The sequence below is a fragment of the Myotis nattereri genome (genome assembly GCF_964212035.1).
Source record: "Myotis nattereri genome assembly, chromosome: 9".
In the NCBI taxonomy this organism is placed as follows: Eukaryota; Metazoa; Chordata; class Mammalia; order Chiroptera; family Vespertilionidae; genus Myotis; species Myotis nattereri.
Genome location: NC_138084.1, coordinates 21,766,071 through 21,782,514, shown reverse-complemented (window position 1 = coordinate 21,782,514; position 16,444 = coordinate 21,766,071). Strand labels below are relative to the sequence as shown.

General features: G+C 35.5%; 1 protein-coding gene across 1 annotated transcript in view; it reads right to left on the bottom strand.

The window, feature by feature from the left end:
• DCDC1 (doublecortin domain containing 1) overlaps positions 1-16,444 on the bottom strand; it is a gene marked incomplete at its 3' end in the record, with an annotated part of 316,122 nt that overhangs the window by 232,886 nt on the left and 66,792 nt on the right. The window contains 1 exon segment of the mRNA XM_081100231.1: positions 1,639-1,805. Within this exon segment, the coding sequence (XP_080956357.1) occupies positions 1,639-1,805 (167 nt within the window).

Below are 16,444 nucleotides of genomic sequence, written 5' to 3'. Positions count from 1 at the left end.
CAAGTCTTAAAGGATTTCCTTTTCTTACAATACACAGAAAATTTTTCAATCTCATACAAATGTTTATCTCTATTTAAATTTTAAATATTGAGGACAGTGGAAGAAAAAAGCATGCCATATCTACTTTCTGAGCTGTTGTTTTTTTTAATTTATGACACTCTGACTTTTAATAAAATTTAGAAAATGTTTAAGTTCTTTTTAGGTTTGATATAAACAGTGCTTTCCTTGCATTGGAGGATGGTCTCATGTTTTCTTTAACATTAAATAATTTTAAACTAATTAGTTGAATAAAACCATTTAATACCAAATAAATGACTGTAATTAAACTGGTTAAGTCCATTTTATAATATTGTATCATAAAGGTTAAATAATACTTTAGTTAAAGTAATTTAATCTAAATACAATCAAATATATTTTACACTGTTTTTATATATATCAGCTTAACAAAGTATTAAAAATAAGATTGGATTTTTACATTTTCATATTTATTATAATAAATAGCCTTATGCATCATAATTATTCACCTCATTTATGGATTCACTGAAATTTATTAGCCAGGCAAACCAATTGAATTTTGAGAATAAAAGTTTCTTACGGGAAGCTGTTTCTTGCTAGTTCTGGATACCTTAGTTCAAGAATTTCCTCCAGTCAATGCAAGTTGTTCTTTTCCCAACCAGACAGCAGGAGGTGCTGTGTGAACAGTAAGACTGGATCTTATGCCCACCTCCCCTCCCCCAGTACACAGAGAATAATAGCATGATGCTTTCAAAATATTCATTTTTCAGCAGCTTGTGACCTGAGATAATGAGCCCAGTTCTAAACTGAAACCTTCCAGTTAGAAATTTAAAACCTAGCTCGTATTTAACATGGTAAAATGTATACTTGACTTAAGATTAAATGCAAAAAGGATTCTAAAAATATGGCAACTCCGTTTTTATTTTTTAAATGTCATCAATCATTCTGTTTTGCGACGTGAATTCTACTTTGAAATAAGTCAGAGTCCCTGTAGGTAGTTATAAAAATATCAAAGTCTTCACACACACTCACAATTATGGAATGGGTATTTAGAAATTAGAGGAGAAACTTTACTTTAACCTAATTCAAATACATTAATTCTATTTCTATACTTTCAGGTTCAGAAACATACAAATTAAATAAGCATAAATGAGTAAGTTACTCTTGACATGAAGTTAATTTACCGTTTTATTTCCCAGAATACAATTAGTTACATTTTAGCCCAATTTCTACAACAGCAATTCTGATTGCATACCGGGCAAAAAAGAAAAAGAAAAAAAAAAGGCTGAACATTTAAACCTTCAAATAATTTATGAGCTATTCATTTTCTTATTTAAAGTAACTGCCCATAGAATTTCCACATAAGAAGTTGCCTTTGCTTTGCACAGTATGTAGCAAGAAAAGATGAGACATATGACATCCCATAGCAAAAGACAGATACAATTAGTCCCATTATTGCTGGCTTCAGGATTACAGAAGAAGCATTTTGGCTCTCAAACAGGCACTGAGCTCACAAAATACATGTCACAGTTCTTTTATGACACGATGCCAATCATTGCTCCTATACAATCAAGTACATTTTAAAACACAAAATTAAGCAGTTTTTAAAGAGGGATGACTCACCTGTTTATAGTATTTTTTTGCAGACTTTAAGCGTTGGTACAAGGCCAAAAGAACTCCTTGGATGTATATCTTAGCTCCTGAGGGGCTGAAACCTTCTCCCTTAGAGACCCAAACTGGTCCCCGCAAAGGTGTGATGGAATTTTGCAAGCATTTTTCAAGCAGAGGGACTATGCAAGAAAATAAGGGAAAATAAATTCTTTTGACTAGACGGAAATACACTGCCTGGAACACAGAGCCCCAATAGCAGAGCTAACTCTTAACATCTATTATTTATATCTGACCTAGGTTAAGTCTTAGAGAGGCAATTCCTGCATAACTAGTGGCCACCATGAAGGATGTACTTATATTGAGACACCCCCCATGCAAGACTCATAAGCGTGTGAGCACACCTGAATAGTTCTGAAGTGTGCCTAACTAGCTGCACAGAGTGTCATGGTGTGCACTGATTGCCTTATCTTCTCATTTATCACAGATGAGTTGGAACCAACCTTGCTGAAATCTACTTGCATTGTCCTGATAAAATGGTAAGATCCATGTTGTTTCTGTGTATAGCTTCCCATAGAGGAGTCTATACCCCTAAAACATCACATCTGGAAATTATTCATAAAATATACCTTTATCAGCCACCCTACTCAACTCTCCATTGCTATTGCTTAAATAACCCATAAAACAGGGTGGCAAGGCTGTTTAAAAGTTAAAGGGAGACTCTTAAGCAAGCAGTTTATCATACCTTTTTTGTTTTTAAGTTTGGGGGCTATAAGCTGGTGAAAGATTTGGGAGAGCTATTCCAGTATGCGCTTTGTAAACAGAAGATATTTACTTGTGGGTCTGTATTGCAACATCCATAAGGACATAACAGACATGTTTATACACTTTTTCACACGATTAGCTTATGAAGTCTTTCTAGTGTGAAATAGTCAAATAACATGGCAGCTAGATAACATTTTTCAGGATTTAATTTCCCTCTAGAAAAGCAGAAATAAAGAAATAAAAAAAATATTTTAGGCACACTTGGGAACCTAGAGAAATACATATATATTTTTTCTTTTACTTGAACTTTACTGGTGTATACATGTAACACAACATAAACATATCAAATAACTATATAGCTTGGCTTCCTTATTCTGATACATGTTTTTACTCAAAAAGAATTTGAATGGATCATCAGCAAAGAAGACAGGTCCATGCCATTGGTTATGTTATATGTTGCATATTTTATGCAGAGAGGCTGAGCTAGCAATCTGGAAATTGAATTACAATTAGGTTCAGCTGAGCTGCTGAGCAACTGAGTTATGCAAATGGCCTTTGCTACTGGTATTCTGCTGAATTTTGCTCTTAGTAAAAAAGTTCTGCATTTGATGGCACTAAGTTCTGCAACTCTCTACCAAGGTACAATTTAAATTCTTTCTGATACATTCAACACTAAGAAGAACATTGGAAATAGAGTTTAAGATTTTTCTAAAACTACTATAAATAAAGTTAAAAGGAAATTATGTCCCACTGACTATTTAGATATCTTCAGATATGAGCATGAAATTCACTTACCCAGCCTAACAAGAAATTCCTAAAATCCACATATTGAAACCACCTTATACTCTTAGAGCAACTGAATTTCTCTATAAATTTTATCAAAACAAACACCTCAAACTTTTTAAAAATATATAAGACCACACATATTAGACAAGAAATAAAAAGTAAAAGAGAAACTTATTTTCAGGATTATAACTCTTTAATCTTTCAAAAAAATGTATAATATAAACCCATCTTGATTACAATTTTTCCTAAAGAAACTTAGCCTCAGAATTATCAGTGCTTTTAGTTAACTGCTACACATTCATATATTACTGTGTATTATTAGATTTTAATTTGTATACTTTTAATTGGTACAGTCATTGAACATAGCACAGTTTTGAGCATGGAAAGGCATACATGAGTAGCTGTTAATTAAGTTAAACAAGTTAAGAAATAGATAATAAACTTGAGTAATTTACATCCTAGATTTAATCTTGAATTTAAACCTGAGAAAATTTTATCAGATTCTCTACCCTTTTAGCCTTATTCATCTATGCCTGTGTCAAAATGACTTTCAAATTCTTTATGTCAGACCAGGGGATTTCAAAGAAAAATTTCATAGGTCTTCTAACACAAAACTGCTTTTTTTCAGAGTTTGAAACCTCCATAAGAATTTAAGAAAAAAAGAATACAGCTTAGAAAAAAACACACCACACAAATCATATCAAAATGCAAGCTGTGTCAGAATTGATATTGGATGGGAAATAGCTCCCATGCTCCACATGATTTATATAATTAGGAATACTGTGGAAACCAGAAACAGTAAAGCAAAGAAAGCAGTATTCACAAGCAGGTTTTATAAGGGACTTCAGAATCTGCTCTGAACTTGTTGAATAATCTGTTCAGTATTCCAGAATCTCCCTGCTGGAAGCAGGGTCCTCATTATAACCACGAGAGTGCTAATAAAGGTTAGCCTCTGAACTAGGGATTAGAAGGCTCTTTCTTTTTGGAAGCTGCAAACTAGTAACTTTGATGATCTTCTTGAAAAGGAAGACAAAGCACACTCCAAGAACAAACAATGTTTCCACTAACTAGGAAGGTACAGAAAACATAAGAAAATGATACGCCTAAGCACTTAGAAAGGAAGTATAAATGTTAATATACTGAAAAAATAGAAAAAATAAAATTTATTAACCATTTAAAGAACTCTCCATAAAAAAAAGCAGTGGCCTAACATGATAGTTATAAAACATAATAGAAAATTTGATTTAAAAACTTTACTTGACTTTTCAACCCCAACTATAGCTTTTAAGGTCAGAATTATTTTTAAGCATTTTAATTAATATTCATATTATTCTATACCAAAGAAGACTCAGAACTATTAACCAAAGGTTTTCTTTCTTTCATGTAGAATTCTCCTTTTCTCTGTTTCTAAAGCAAAAAAATTCATTCTGTTAAAGAAGACTATTGCATAAGGATTTGCAAGAAATAAGAGCAATATGTTTAGAAAGGATAATCATACTTTTCAACCTTGGAAAGAGTGTAAACCTAGATGTTTCTATGGGCTAGCAAAACCCACAATATATACATAATGAAAAAAAATGTCTTTCCCAGAAAATGAACTCCGAGATATTATTTTGTGTGTCCTGCCAAACCATGAGGTTCTCCTTCAAACTGCTACTCAGAAATAATGCTTCATTCAAGAAGGTTAGCTGGCTCCTGTTCCTATGTTCCATCACGATTTGTGTGCATAGCCACATACAGCACTTCCCTTACGGTTGGAGTCTTTCTTACGGGTGTTCTCCCTATTTTCTCCTATTTACATGACTGTGACAAGAATTTTGCTTCTCTATAATTTCAATATTTTCATTAAGCAAATCCTCGACATTTTTATTAGATAAATGGTTGGAAATTAATCACTCCTTTAATTTATCAACATGTACAGATCAGTCAAATGTGATCATTTCATTGAGATCATTTCTACCACTGGAAAGGTGAAAAGTTCTATGGGTGATCACTTTTTACACATTTTGTTTATACATTTATACAATGTTACCACTATGGGGCACTTTGAAATTAACCTGATAGTTCCAACGGATTTGGAGTTAAAATTGACAATGCTGGGTAAATAAAATCATGTGACCAAAAAGAGTAACTTCACTAGCTAGAGTTAGTACTGAGCATATTGGGTAAATAGATCATATGATTAAAAGTAGTAGCTATATCAATTTCATAACCATCAACCTATACTTTTCTCACTCATGCTATTCCATTTCCTTTGTATCTCCTCCTTTTTTTCTACTTCTTAATATATTCTCATCCTTCAAGGCTCATATAAAACACTATGTCCTCTGGCAAAATGTCCTAAGAGCCCTAGCTGGTTTGGCTCAGTGGATAGAGCAAAGGCCTGTGGACCGAAGGGTCACAGGTTCGATTTCGGTCAAGGACACATGCCCAGGTTGCAGGCTCAATCCCCAGTAGGGGGCGTGCAGGAGGCAGACAATCAATGATTCTCTCTCATCATTGATGTTTCTATCACTCTTTCCCTCTCCCTTTTTCTCTGAAATCAACATATATATATATATATATGTGTGTATGTTTAAAAGTCCCAAAAACTTTAATTAATTGCTACTCCCTCTGATTCCCAGAGCTTTGTTTATACTTTTATTTTTTCCTTATTGATTTGTATTAGTCCTTACTTCTCCCCTTCCAATTCCACCCTCGAGTAAATCATTAACCCTTTGTGGTTTTAGGTGTTGATATTTTTCAGTTTTGTAAAAGCAGTGCTCAATAAATGATTACTGGATGAATAAATATAATTTAGAAATATACTTTAGAAATATACTGTGGAAAGTCTTTTAGATAAGTTTTGGTAGGATAAAAATATGATCAAAATTTGATAAATAAATGTAAATATACCAGAATTTTGAAGCAAATTTAAGATATGTATGTATGATGGTTTTATTTTAATTTTCCAATTAAAATTATTTTGAAGACTAGGAGGAAAATGAATATAAGAAGAAAACAATATGATTTGGGAATGAAGCATTAACTAGACAAGAGAAGGCCAGAGGTGGGTATTTTTAAAGTCCTTGGGAAATCTTTATGTCCTTTATCCTACCCTGTCATAAATCATGCCACCATGGGAAAAGACACACAATTAAACTTAAATAACATAGAATTAATATTAGATTAAGGTCAAAATAGCTATTTTAAATAATAAAGGTAATTCCCTCTAAGAACTCCAAACACAATGAGTTCAAATGCTATTCATAAGAAAATAAACTGTTAAGCCTTCAAGAGGACTTTATATTAAAACCACTTCATCACTGATAAGAAGCTTAAATTTATTTGGATTTATAATGGGAACAGAACAAGGATTTTTGACAAGGAGCCAAAAATGCCTCTAAAGAGAGCATAATGGAACTTACCAAATAGATATAGACTGGAATGATCTACCAGTTTCTATACCTAGGGAACATATAGCTCTTGTCAACATTTCATTTGAAGAGAGACACTATATCTAGTACATTTGAGTCTACTATGGAAAGCTAAAAAGATGATTTTTTATTAATATGGTTTCAAAAAGCATTGGTAATTGTCAAAGTCGTTAATAACCTGCTTCCAGTTATAAATTAAAATTCATGCCAATTAAAAATCCAGAATCATAATTTATATAATATTACAATTTTCAAAAAAAATATTATAATTTTCACATTTCAGTCAGATACATGAGACTATGGGGGGGAAATAAAAAGAGCACTGCCCAGAGCTTAATTATCTAAAAAGAAATTTCCATATGCTCTTTGGCAGCAAGTTTTAGATCTCAGTCTCAAAAATACAGGGCTATTGTTAACAGGATATTTGGAAATTTTCCACCAATTCGATTGGAATTTATTTTTTAATGAAGTTTAATGAAGTTTTCCTAAAAAGTCTTTTTTGAATGAAACAAAGTGGGTTTTTAAAAAACACTAAGACTTGAGTGCTTTCCATCCTGAAACTATGCCTAGAGGGAATCTGAGCTGGTGTCAAGCTATGTGTGTGTTTCAATGCTCCTTACCCAGCTGCAGGTAATAGTTGAAAAACTCTGGGTCCCAAAGCAACCAATAGATGCCACTCAAAGGCATGGTCTGCTGGGAAGGTTGAAGGACGGAGAGCATACTGTCTCCTATTGTTGCTTGATTTATATCAGTATGTTTTCATTCCAACACAACCAAACTAACAGCTGCTGTGTACTTTTGTTTACATGCTATATGTCAAATCTTATTGTCCCTGAGGTCCTTAGGAGAAAAGATTTAGCAGTCGTTTTCTTAAATACCAATGCCTACCCAAATTTGGATTTTTCCTCCACTGAACAAAATGACAAGTACACAATTGCTATACTTAGAGCAATCTTTCACAGCTGCTTTAGTTTTTCAGTGATCCTATCAAACTGACGGCATATTGCCTGTGGGGTCTACAGTGTTTTAATACTGCTGTAAGAGACATTGATTTGTAGGATAGGATCAAACAGAACAGGGATGGATGTACTGGGGAGAGGGATTTCGTAGGTCATATTGTTTTTACCTGAGTAAAATTTAATTTAGACATTGCGACCTTTACAGAACACCTGGTTATTTTAATTGCTGGTGTGTGGGTGAACGTTGACACTGGGGCTTAGGAAGTATGAAGTCTTAGGAAGTCTCCTCTATTTTGAAAATGCAGCCTGAGTCATGTCTTTTCTTAGACTGAACGAAGTAGCTGTGCATTAAATATGCTGGCACATCTTCTGCTTGAGCAAGTGGACCGAAATGGTGTGAATTGTTAATGCCTTGCTGCTTTGGTTCACGGCTTGTGATTGATCATTTGTAACTATATCTACTCCTTGTTCCATGAAATCAAGTATGGAGTAATGGGTTCATCAGATTTTGGGGTTAAATTGAGAGTGAAGAGGTACTGTGTGTGGAAATAAGAGTTGCCATGTTCAGGGCTGGCCTTGTAACAGCATGGAATCTAAAGGCGATATTCAAAACCACTTCACTCATCATACGCTTACTGATTCTGAATAGGGCCCATTTGCAGGGGACATTTGGTAGTTTTCCAATACGCTTTATGCCTCTTTCTACTTCCACCACCATGCACATCTTTTTTTCATACACCCCCAGTAGCACATTGGTGGAACAGGTCAGCATACACAATTCATTTATTTAAATAACTTGATTTATACAAGTAGAAATGAGCTAGGATTCTATTGTCTAAGTCTTGCCTTTCCCCTCAACGAAAATAATAGTGAGTGTGTGTGCCTTTGAAAATACAAGTATTTTGTGAACTCAATTTCTTGGGCATTTAAAATATTTGAAATGTAGTAATAATGTAAAAAAAATTGGTATATGTACAACCTTAAGGTTGCTTAAGGAATGTTGAGAATTAACTAAATATAATCTGTTTTTATGTGTCTATGGTCTATATACCAATACATAATAACTGAATACATATTACCAACTTTTGGAAAATTTAAAGAAATGTGAAGTATCTTAAAGTTAGTTTTGGAAAGTATAATGCATAAAACTTAATAAGTAAAACCAACAAAAATTATAAGTAAAGGCCTTTAGAAATGCCATTTTATAATTGCTTGCTATAATAAATGACACATTTTTGCATTATAATTTTAATTACTATTCAGAAAATCTTAACCCAAAGTGTGTTAACTGAGGCACCAATTAACTTTTGACCCAGTAGGAAATAATGTAATAGAAAACATAGTAAAACAGGAACAAAATCAAATATACATAGCACTTACACATATAAGTAACATTCAAACACAATCTAATTGTAAAATGTCTCAAAATTGTACTATTATGTTGTAAAGTCACAACTAATACCAATTTAAAAAATAAAAAATATATAGCTAGATCCCCTTCTTTCTCTGTTCTTCCCCCACCCACCCCCACCCACCCCCCACCCGCAGAGAGACTTAGGACAGTGATGGCGAACCTTTTGAGCTCGGCGTGTCAGCAATTTGAAAAACCCTAACTTAACTCTGGTGCCGTGTCACATATAGAAATTTTTTGATCTTTGCAACCATAGTAAAACAAGGACTTATATTTTTGATATTTATTTTATATGTTTAAATGCCATTTAACAAAGAAAAATCAACCAAAAAAATGAGTTCACGTGTCACCTCTGACACGCATGTCATAGGTTCGCCATCACTGATTTAGGAGATGGATAATGTGTTTTATAAAACTGTTTTGGTGTCCTTGAATGCAAATGTTAAGCAAACAGATTATTTGCATTTAAACATTTTATGTAGGATATAAAATATACATATACATATATATCATAAAATTTATATTTTAAATGTAATAAATAAAAAAGTCTTAATAGTTTCAGCAATTAAAATTGAGGGTTCCCTTTGACATTTATTTCTCCATGTTAGTTTCTCAAAAGAAGAATCTTCTATAATTAGCATTTTACATATTGTTGTCTATGATTCCATCTTTCTTCTAAAAACTCTTAGGATGAAAAAAAAAACGATCTCCTGAATCATGTTCTTTTACCTGGAGAACTTTGTAATAACTAATGTTTATTAACAGGTAGTAGCATTTAGGTTATTTGTTTTCACTGGCAACTATGCTTATTTTGATGATTTTTACAATTAAGTTCTAGAGCCAGTGAGAAGTCATTAGAATCAGAGTAAAATTTTTGGTATTAGAGTTCAAAGACTGAGATATAAAAACCAGAAAGTAATAAGACAAACTTGAGGAGAAGAAGAAAAAAGCAATGATTTGATTTTTTTAAATTACATAAAACCTGAAACAAGTTTAACCCAATGAAACCTAGGAGTGATAGGCATAGCTTCATGCATATAAAAGAGAATCTATGTTTTAAAGACTTCAAAAGGGAATTTCTAACAGATATTAAAGAGTTTGTGAGCAGATTAGACTCTGAATGTTCATATCACACAATTCTGCACTCATATATTTAATAAAAGATGACAGTGATCCAATTATAGTGGATTCTCTAACTACCACTAAAAAAATCTTTGTAAATCAATCCTTAACAAAAGCCTTAATATTCTCTATAGATCAAATGATAGAAATATAAATCACTGATTACTTAGCATTTTCTGTTTCTGCCCAAGCAACAAGTGTACTTCAAGTCTTATGCCTGGAAATCACTAAGAGACACTGAAGTCTATGTTTCAGGAAGCCCAAAACCAAGGCAAGGTCAGAGGGAGCACAGACTCAAGGAGGGTTTTAAGACCCCTGAACAGCATCTTTTCTACACAAACGTGCTCTTAACTGGCTGCCTTTGTATATAGCAATTCGTCCTAGAGAGATTTAAGGGCTGATTAATAACCACTCGCACTTGGCATCCTTCTTCAGCAAGAGACACTTTTTCACATTTCATAAAATTTGAGGAATAAAGTTATATGGGAACGGGACCCAAGGGAGGTAAATATACTTAATTTTAAAGAAGATCTTTATCCATAAGTTTGATCTTCTTCCCTGAAAAGTTCTAGAACAGATTATAAAATGAATGGTTTGTGAACCCTTAGAAAAATAAACAGTAATCACTGGGTCCCAACATGGGGTAATTTACATATTAAAGGAATATTTAATGAGCATGGAGAGAAACTCTTGGGAAAATTCCCTACATGGGTCTTGAGATCTCCAATACCAGCATATAACTGTCATTTCTTCCAGTGGGAAGCAGGTCCCAGTAGACTGCGGCTAACACCTATTGTCCTCTAGAAGGAACTGCTAAATCTGTGTGCCTCTTCCCAGGTAAATGAGTGTATCTGTAACAAACTAGGAAAACATCTAGGGTCTGCAAACCTCCCTGGTTAAGTCCCATAAAATTTATGAGACCTTGTTTTTAAATGTTTCCATTTAGAAATGGTAGAGAAATATGTCATTTAATAACCCAAACAAACAAAACAAAGCAAGGACCTGTGAGTTTTATGTTTGTTTGCTTTTTAACCTTGGTGGTGTCTGGCAGCTTACATTGGATTATGCAGATAAATGTACACTTTTATCATTGGGTTTTTGTTTTGTTTTGTTTTGTTTTGTTTTGTTTTTGTGTGTTTTTATTGCCAAAGGGTCGTACACAGAAAATAGGAAGGTTGGCCAGAAATTTTATAATAGGCAACGGCTATGTAGAATTTTAAGCAAGATGGGTCATAAGCAACTAAACGCAGCTGGGATTGTTTTCCAAAAGCCTTGGCCTTCAGAAAGTGCCAGCCAGGGAGGAGTGGATGATGGCTTTAGTATACCGAAGAGTGGAAGCCCTAGCACCCCTAGCTGGTCATGCTTGCCTTACTGGGAAGGCTGCTACAGCTCACTCTTAAACCACGCAGTGAGCTGAGGGTAAGTATGAGATTGAGATTAGATCATTTTAGGCATTGGAAGGTGCAACATTTGCTGCTTTTCTGTTTTGTAGCCCAATCTGCAGGCCAAGACTTTAAAGTATAATGGCGGCTGAGTTCTGCATGTGCTGCAGTGAGGTTCTGTCTTTAAATTGCCAATACCAGGCCAATTGGCAGCACCAGGTCCCCTGCCTCAGATTCTAGGCTTCATTGTGTTATTTCAAACTGCATTCTGGGCCAAAAAGAAGCGATGGATGAGCTAACCTTAGCTTCACAGAGCCTGTCCACGGCGTTTAAAGTGACCTCTACCAAACCCAAGTTGGATCTAAATTTATTTTGACCATGGTTCTAAATTTCAGAAACCCACACTTCAGCTTCACCCACAAAAATGTGGCAGATTTATTATAAAAAGAATACTCTGACTTCTTCAGTTAAGTTAAAGAAACAATTTTGATGGAAGTATTACAAATCTAGGAATAAGATTTGCTAAAGGAATCAAGAAAAAAGTAAAATGGTTTAAAAATTTGTTTCATGCAGACTGAAAGGTCCCAGGCTCGATTCCGGTTAAGGGCATGTACCTTGGTTGCAGGCACATCCCCAGTAGGAGGTGTGTAGGAGGCAGCTGATCGATGTTTCTCTCTCATTGATGTTTCCAACTCTCTCTCTCTCTCTCCCTTCCTCTCTGTAAAAAAAATCAATAAAAGATATTTTTCAATAAAAGTTTGTTTCTATCTAACAGACACACAGATACAGAGAACAAATTGATGGTTGCCAGGGGGGACATGGGTGAAAAAGGTGAAGGGGAATAAGAGGTACAAACTTCTAGTGATAAAATTCATAATCCAGGAGGAGAACGTACAGTGTAGGGAAAATACTCAATAGTATTGTAATGATATGGTGATGGTGGTTACTAGATTTATTGCAGTGATCACTTCCTTAGGTATATAAATGCTGAATAACTGTTGTACACCTGAAACTCACATAACTCACCTAAAATCAACTATAATTTTTTAAAATGTTTAAAGAATAAAATAAAATATTCTTCAATCTTATGATCAGAATACAGCAGTGTATGCATGGAAACAAATAAAAGACAGGCTTATTTAGCTGGGGGAAGAGAGAGATTGCCATAGAAAACAGAAATATTGGGTCTTGGCACACACGCCAGGCAGATATGAAAAAGAGGAACTGAGGTCTTGGGGACCAGGTAGAAGGGTGCAGGAGACACCCCAACTCTAACTGCTCTCAAAGAGGCTCTTACAAAAAGAGAAAATGTCCTAATTCTTACAAAATCAGAAACAGTAACTGGGGCCCCGTGAAACCTAACAGGAATAAAAATAAGATCTTGGAGAACAAATTCAGAATAATCCCCCAGAGGAACCAGAATCCCAAATACTGTCAAGAGGTGGCATTTTTGTCACAGATAAATAAGATCAATTAGACAGTCTCTTTTGAGCGTGGGATGATTACACAAAATGCACATAAAATCTGAACAAATTGGAGAAGGGATAGTAGGGAGATTTGCATAAAATACTAAAAAGAAAAAGTATTTAGTGAACTCCAAAAATGAATGGGTCTAAGATTAAGAAAAGGCAAGGGTGAGATGAATTATATTACAGGGATCCAGGCAGAACAATAACAGATCAGAGTCCAGATCAAATGAGATGTTGGATGGTGGGAAAATACATCCTGGGTATGATTATTTAACTCGGGGAGGTGAAAATGGATAAGACTGGTTTGAACAAAGGATGCTATTGACAAACTTGGAACTTATCGACTTTATATCTCTCACTATGAGAGACCAGGCAAGAAAAATATCTAGAGGAAGATGTTAGATAAACAAAAGTGTGGATCAGAAAGCAAAGGGAAAGTACTGTAAAAGAAAAAAAAGAAAAAGAACTCCACTGCAGCAAACGATGCAGCCCTGAGCCTGTCAGAGAAGGAAACTTTCCTAAAATGATCAGGAGGACAGTAGAGGCAAATCCTACAGACTGTAGCAGAAAAAGACAGAATCATTAACTCAGGATCAGGAGCATTGGAAAACAGGAAAACCGTGTCTTCAGGAGGAAACGGCAGCAGTATGGGTCCTCACTGGGCACCTATGAGAAGGAGCCTCAACAACATGAGCGGCTAACGCAATTCAGAAATTCACTGAAAGCTATTCTCCCATTGAAACCGATGTGGAGAAGAAGGGAAAGCTGAGTCCGTGAAGTATGTTTCTTCGGCTTAAATAATTCTCTCACCACGGGCTGTGACAGCAGCCACTGTGACCCAGGATTGAAAACAGTGCCCCAGGACGTGGCGATGCTGTGCCACACAAGACAGGGCCCATCGCCAGTTCAGCACGGGGTCTGGAAACATGGCACTCAGAGGGGAAAGGACATGAAGATGTTTAGGACACTTTACAGAAGGAAAAAACAGCACCTCAAACAAGCCTTTGTGACCCAGCCTGCCACCAATGTAAATTTCCAAAGTCGCAAGGATGCAACATTCGCAGTGCCCTCTTTAAGAATAAGAATAACAACAACATTAGCAGCAATAATAACGATGTTATAATGCTTACCAAGTCCCTGGCACTTGTTGTAAGGACTTCACATAGAATTCATTAAGATAAGTACTATAATCTCTGATTTTCAGATGAGAACACTGACTCTCAGAGAAACTAATCTGTCCAAGGTCAGACAGTAAGTGGCACAACTGGAATATGAACTCTGGCTCCAAAGTCAGAGCACTTAACCAACACTTTGGGCAGCCTCTTAGAGAGAGGAGACAGTGTGCCCTGGTCAGTTTCCCCCTCAAGACGTTATCAATACATAGTACTATAATTAATGCCTTGGTGGGAGATTGCTTCCCAGTCACAGGTCATAGGCCCTGCTCAACAGCATAAATCAACTAGCTTCTTGAAAAGACTGACATAAAGAATGTTTTCTCTTCTTGGCCTTCCTTCCCTTAGTCTTACTATGGTCTTTGTCAATAGTGCCAGGGGTCTGGATCATGCCAATACAGGATTTTGGAAACATCATTTTGCTAGGAACGGCCACATTAGAAACTGAGAATTGCTGTTCTGCATGTGCTGGGTGTGGTTCTGATGTTGTGATTATCTTTCGGTTCAGCTGGAAGTAGGGCACACGATAAAGGTGGTGTGGACCCAACTCAACTTCTGAGGTCCCAAGGATGACACCCACAGCAGGAGCCCAGAGAGTAGCAACTGGAGAAATTCCCGCTCAAACCAGGCATCTAGAAACCATCTGGCTGACACTGGGAAGAATAAAAAGTAGACAGGAACTTCATTTCTTTGAATTTTAACCCTACGTGGTCTGAACTTTTATTGGATTTTAACTTACAAAGGTAAGATTATTTGATTTTTTTTCACTCACTTCTGTGTAGACTTTTAAAATTTATATTTTAATTTCTTGGAAAATTTTATTCTTGGAATTTAATTTCTTCACAAAAAAATTGATAATGGGCAAGAGTTAACACTCAAATTCAGGGTATCTCTATATTATTGAAATTTTGTGATTGAAACACATTAATCCTGTCATTTGATCTCACTGCAGGATCTGAAGAAGTTGTCAGAGAATATATAGCTATTTTGGATATTGTTGCTGGGCATATTTGGGGGTGGGAAATGGAATAAGAAATGAATGTTCAGTGTTTAATAGCATGACTTTGGAGCCAATTTAATTACTGTGCTATTCTAACTCAGTATATTCTAGGGTAAATTTCATATTGCCCACCATGATCTAGAAGGATCCACAAAGGAGCAGGGTTTGGTTATTGGAATAGCAGCCTCTTAAAGTTCACCATACCTAATAATTAAGCCAAAGTTAAGAGAACAAAACTTGGGGTGATATAAGGGGTAAGGAGAATGTCATTACACAACTCCATCTAAATCTGACATTAGCTACATGTGTTCTGCCGTGGTCACTGTGCTGCAATAACACCAGTTAGCTCATACATGATTGCTAAATGGGGGAATGATGTCAGTACTAAGTGAAAATTTGGTTGGTGAATATGCGCTTTTCTTTGGCAAAGGAGGCCAGGAGAGTAGGAGTAGAATTTTATACTTTAGCAGGAAAGAAAGAAAGACCTTCATTTGAATGCAGCTCCAGGGCTCCCTTCCTGGAAAGGTGCGCTCCTGGCCCTGCATGACTGTGGGAGTTTGGCTTCCTCTGTGACTTCCTTAAGGGAAGCCCCACTGGTTCAAACCTCCAAGTAGATTTCCATCTGCCTTGTCTCACACTCGAGTATTGCTCCTGTGCAGCTTTAATATCCTCTGAAGCAGCACTCTGTTTAAACCCAGGCTGTTTACATTACCTCCTAAGTTAATAATTATTATTTTTAGTTAGTATTCTGGTTTTAAAGATGCACAGGTTTTTTGTTTTGTTTTTTTTTAATATATTTTTTATTGATTTCAGAGAGGAAGGAAGAGGGAGAGATAGAAACATCAATGATGAGAGAGAATCATTGATTGGCTGCCTCCTGCATGCCCCCCACTGGGGATCGAGCCTGAAACCTGGGCATGTGCCCTTGACTGGAATCAAACCAGGGACCTTTCAGTCCGTAGGCCAACGCTCCATCAACTGAGCCAAAACAGTTAGGGCAAAGATGCACAAGTTTTGAATGGTCTTCCTCAACTCCATTTTTCCCATAACCCTATTATTTTGGTGGAAGTCTTCATGCATATATTATGTCTCAGTAGAAATGCTGTACCAGCATGCTGACCATATGTAGTAATATGGCATCTTTACTAATGATAGCTGTCTTCTACTATAGAAAGAATAGTTCTATAAAGAAGCGACAAGCCAAAGAACTTTTCCACATGTAACAAAATAAATTTCTTTGTTAAAATCTTCTATTTAGAAACCTAAAAGCACAAGCAATTTTCAAAACCCATGGAGTGTTAAAGGTTTTACTAGACTTGATAGAATGAAGTAGTTTAAT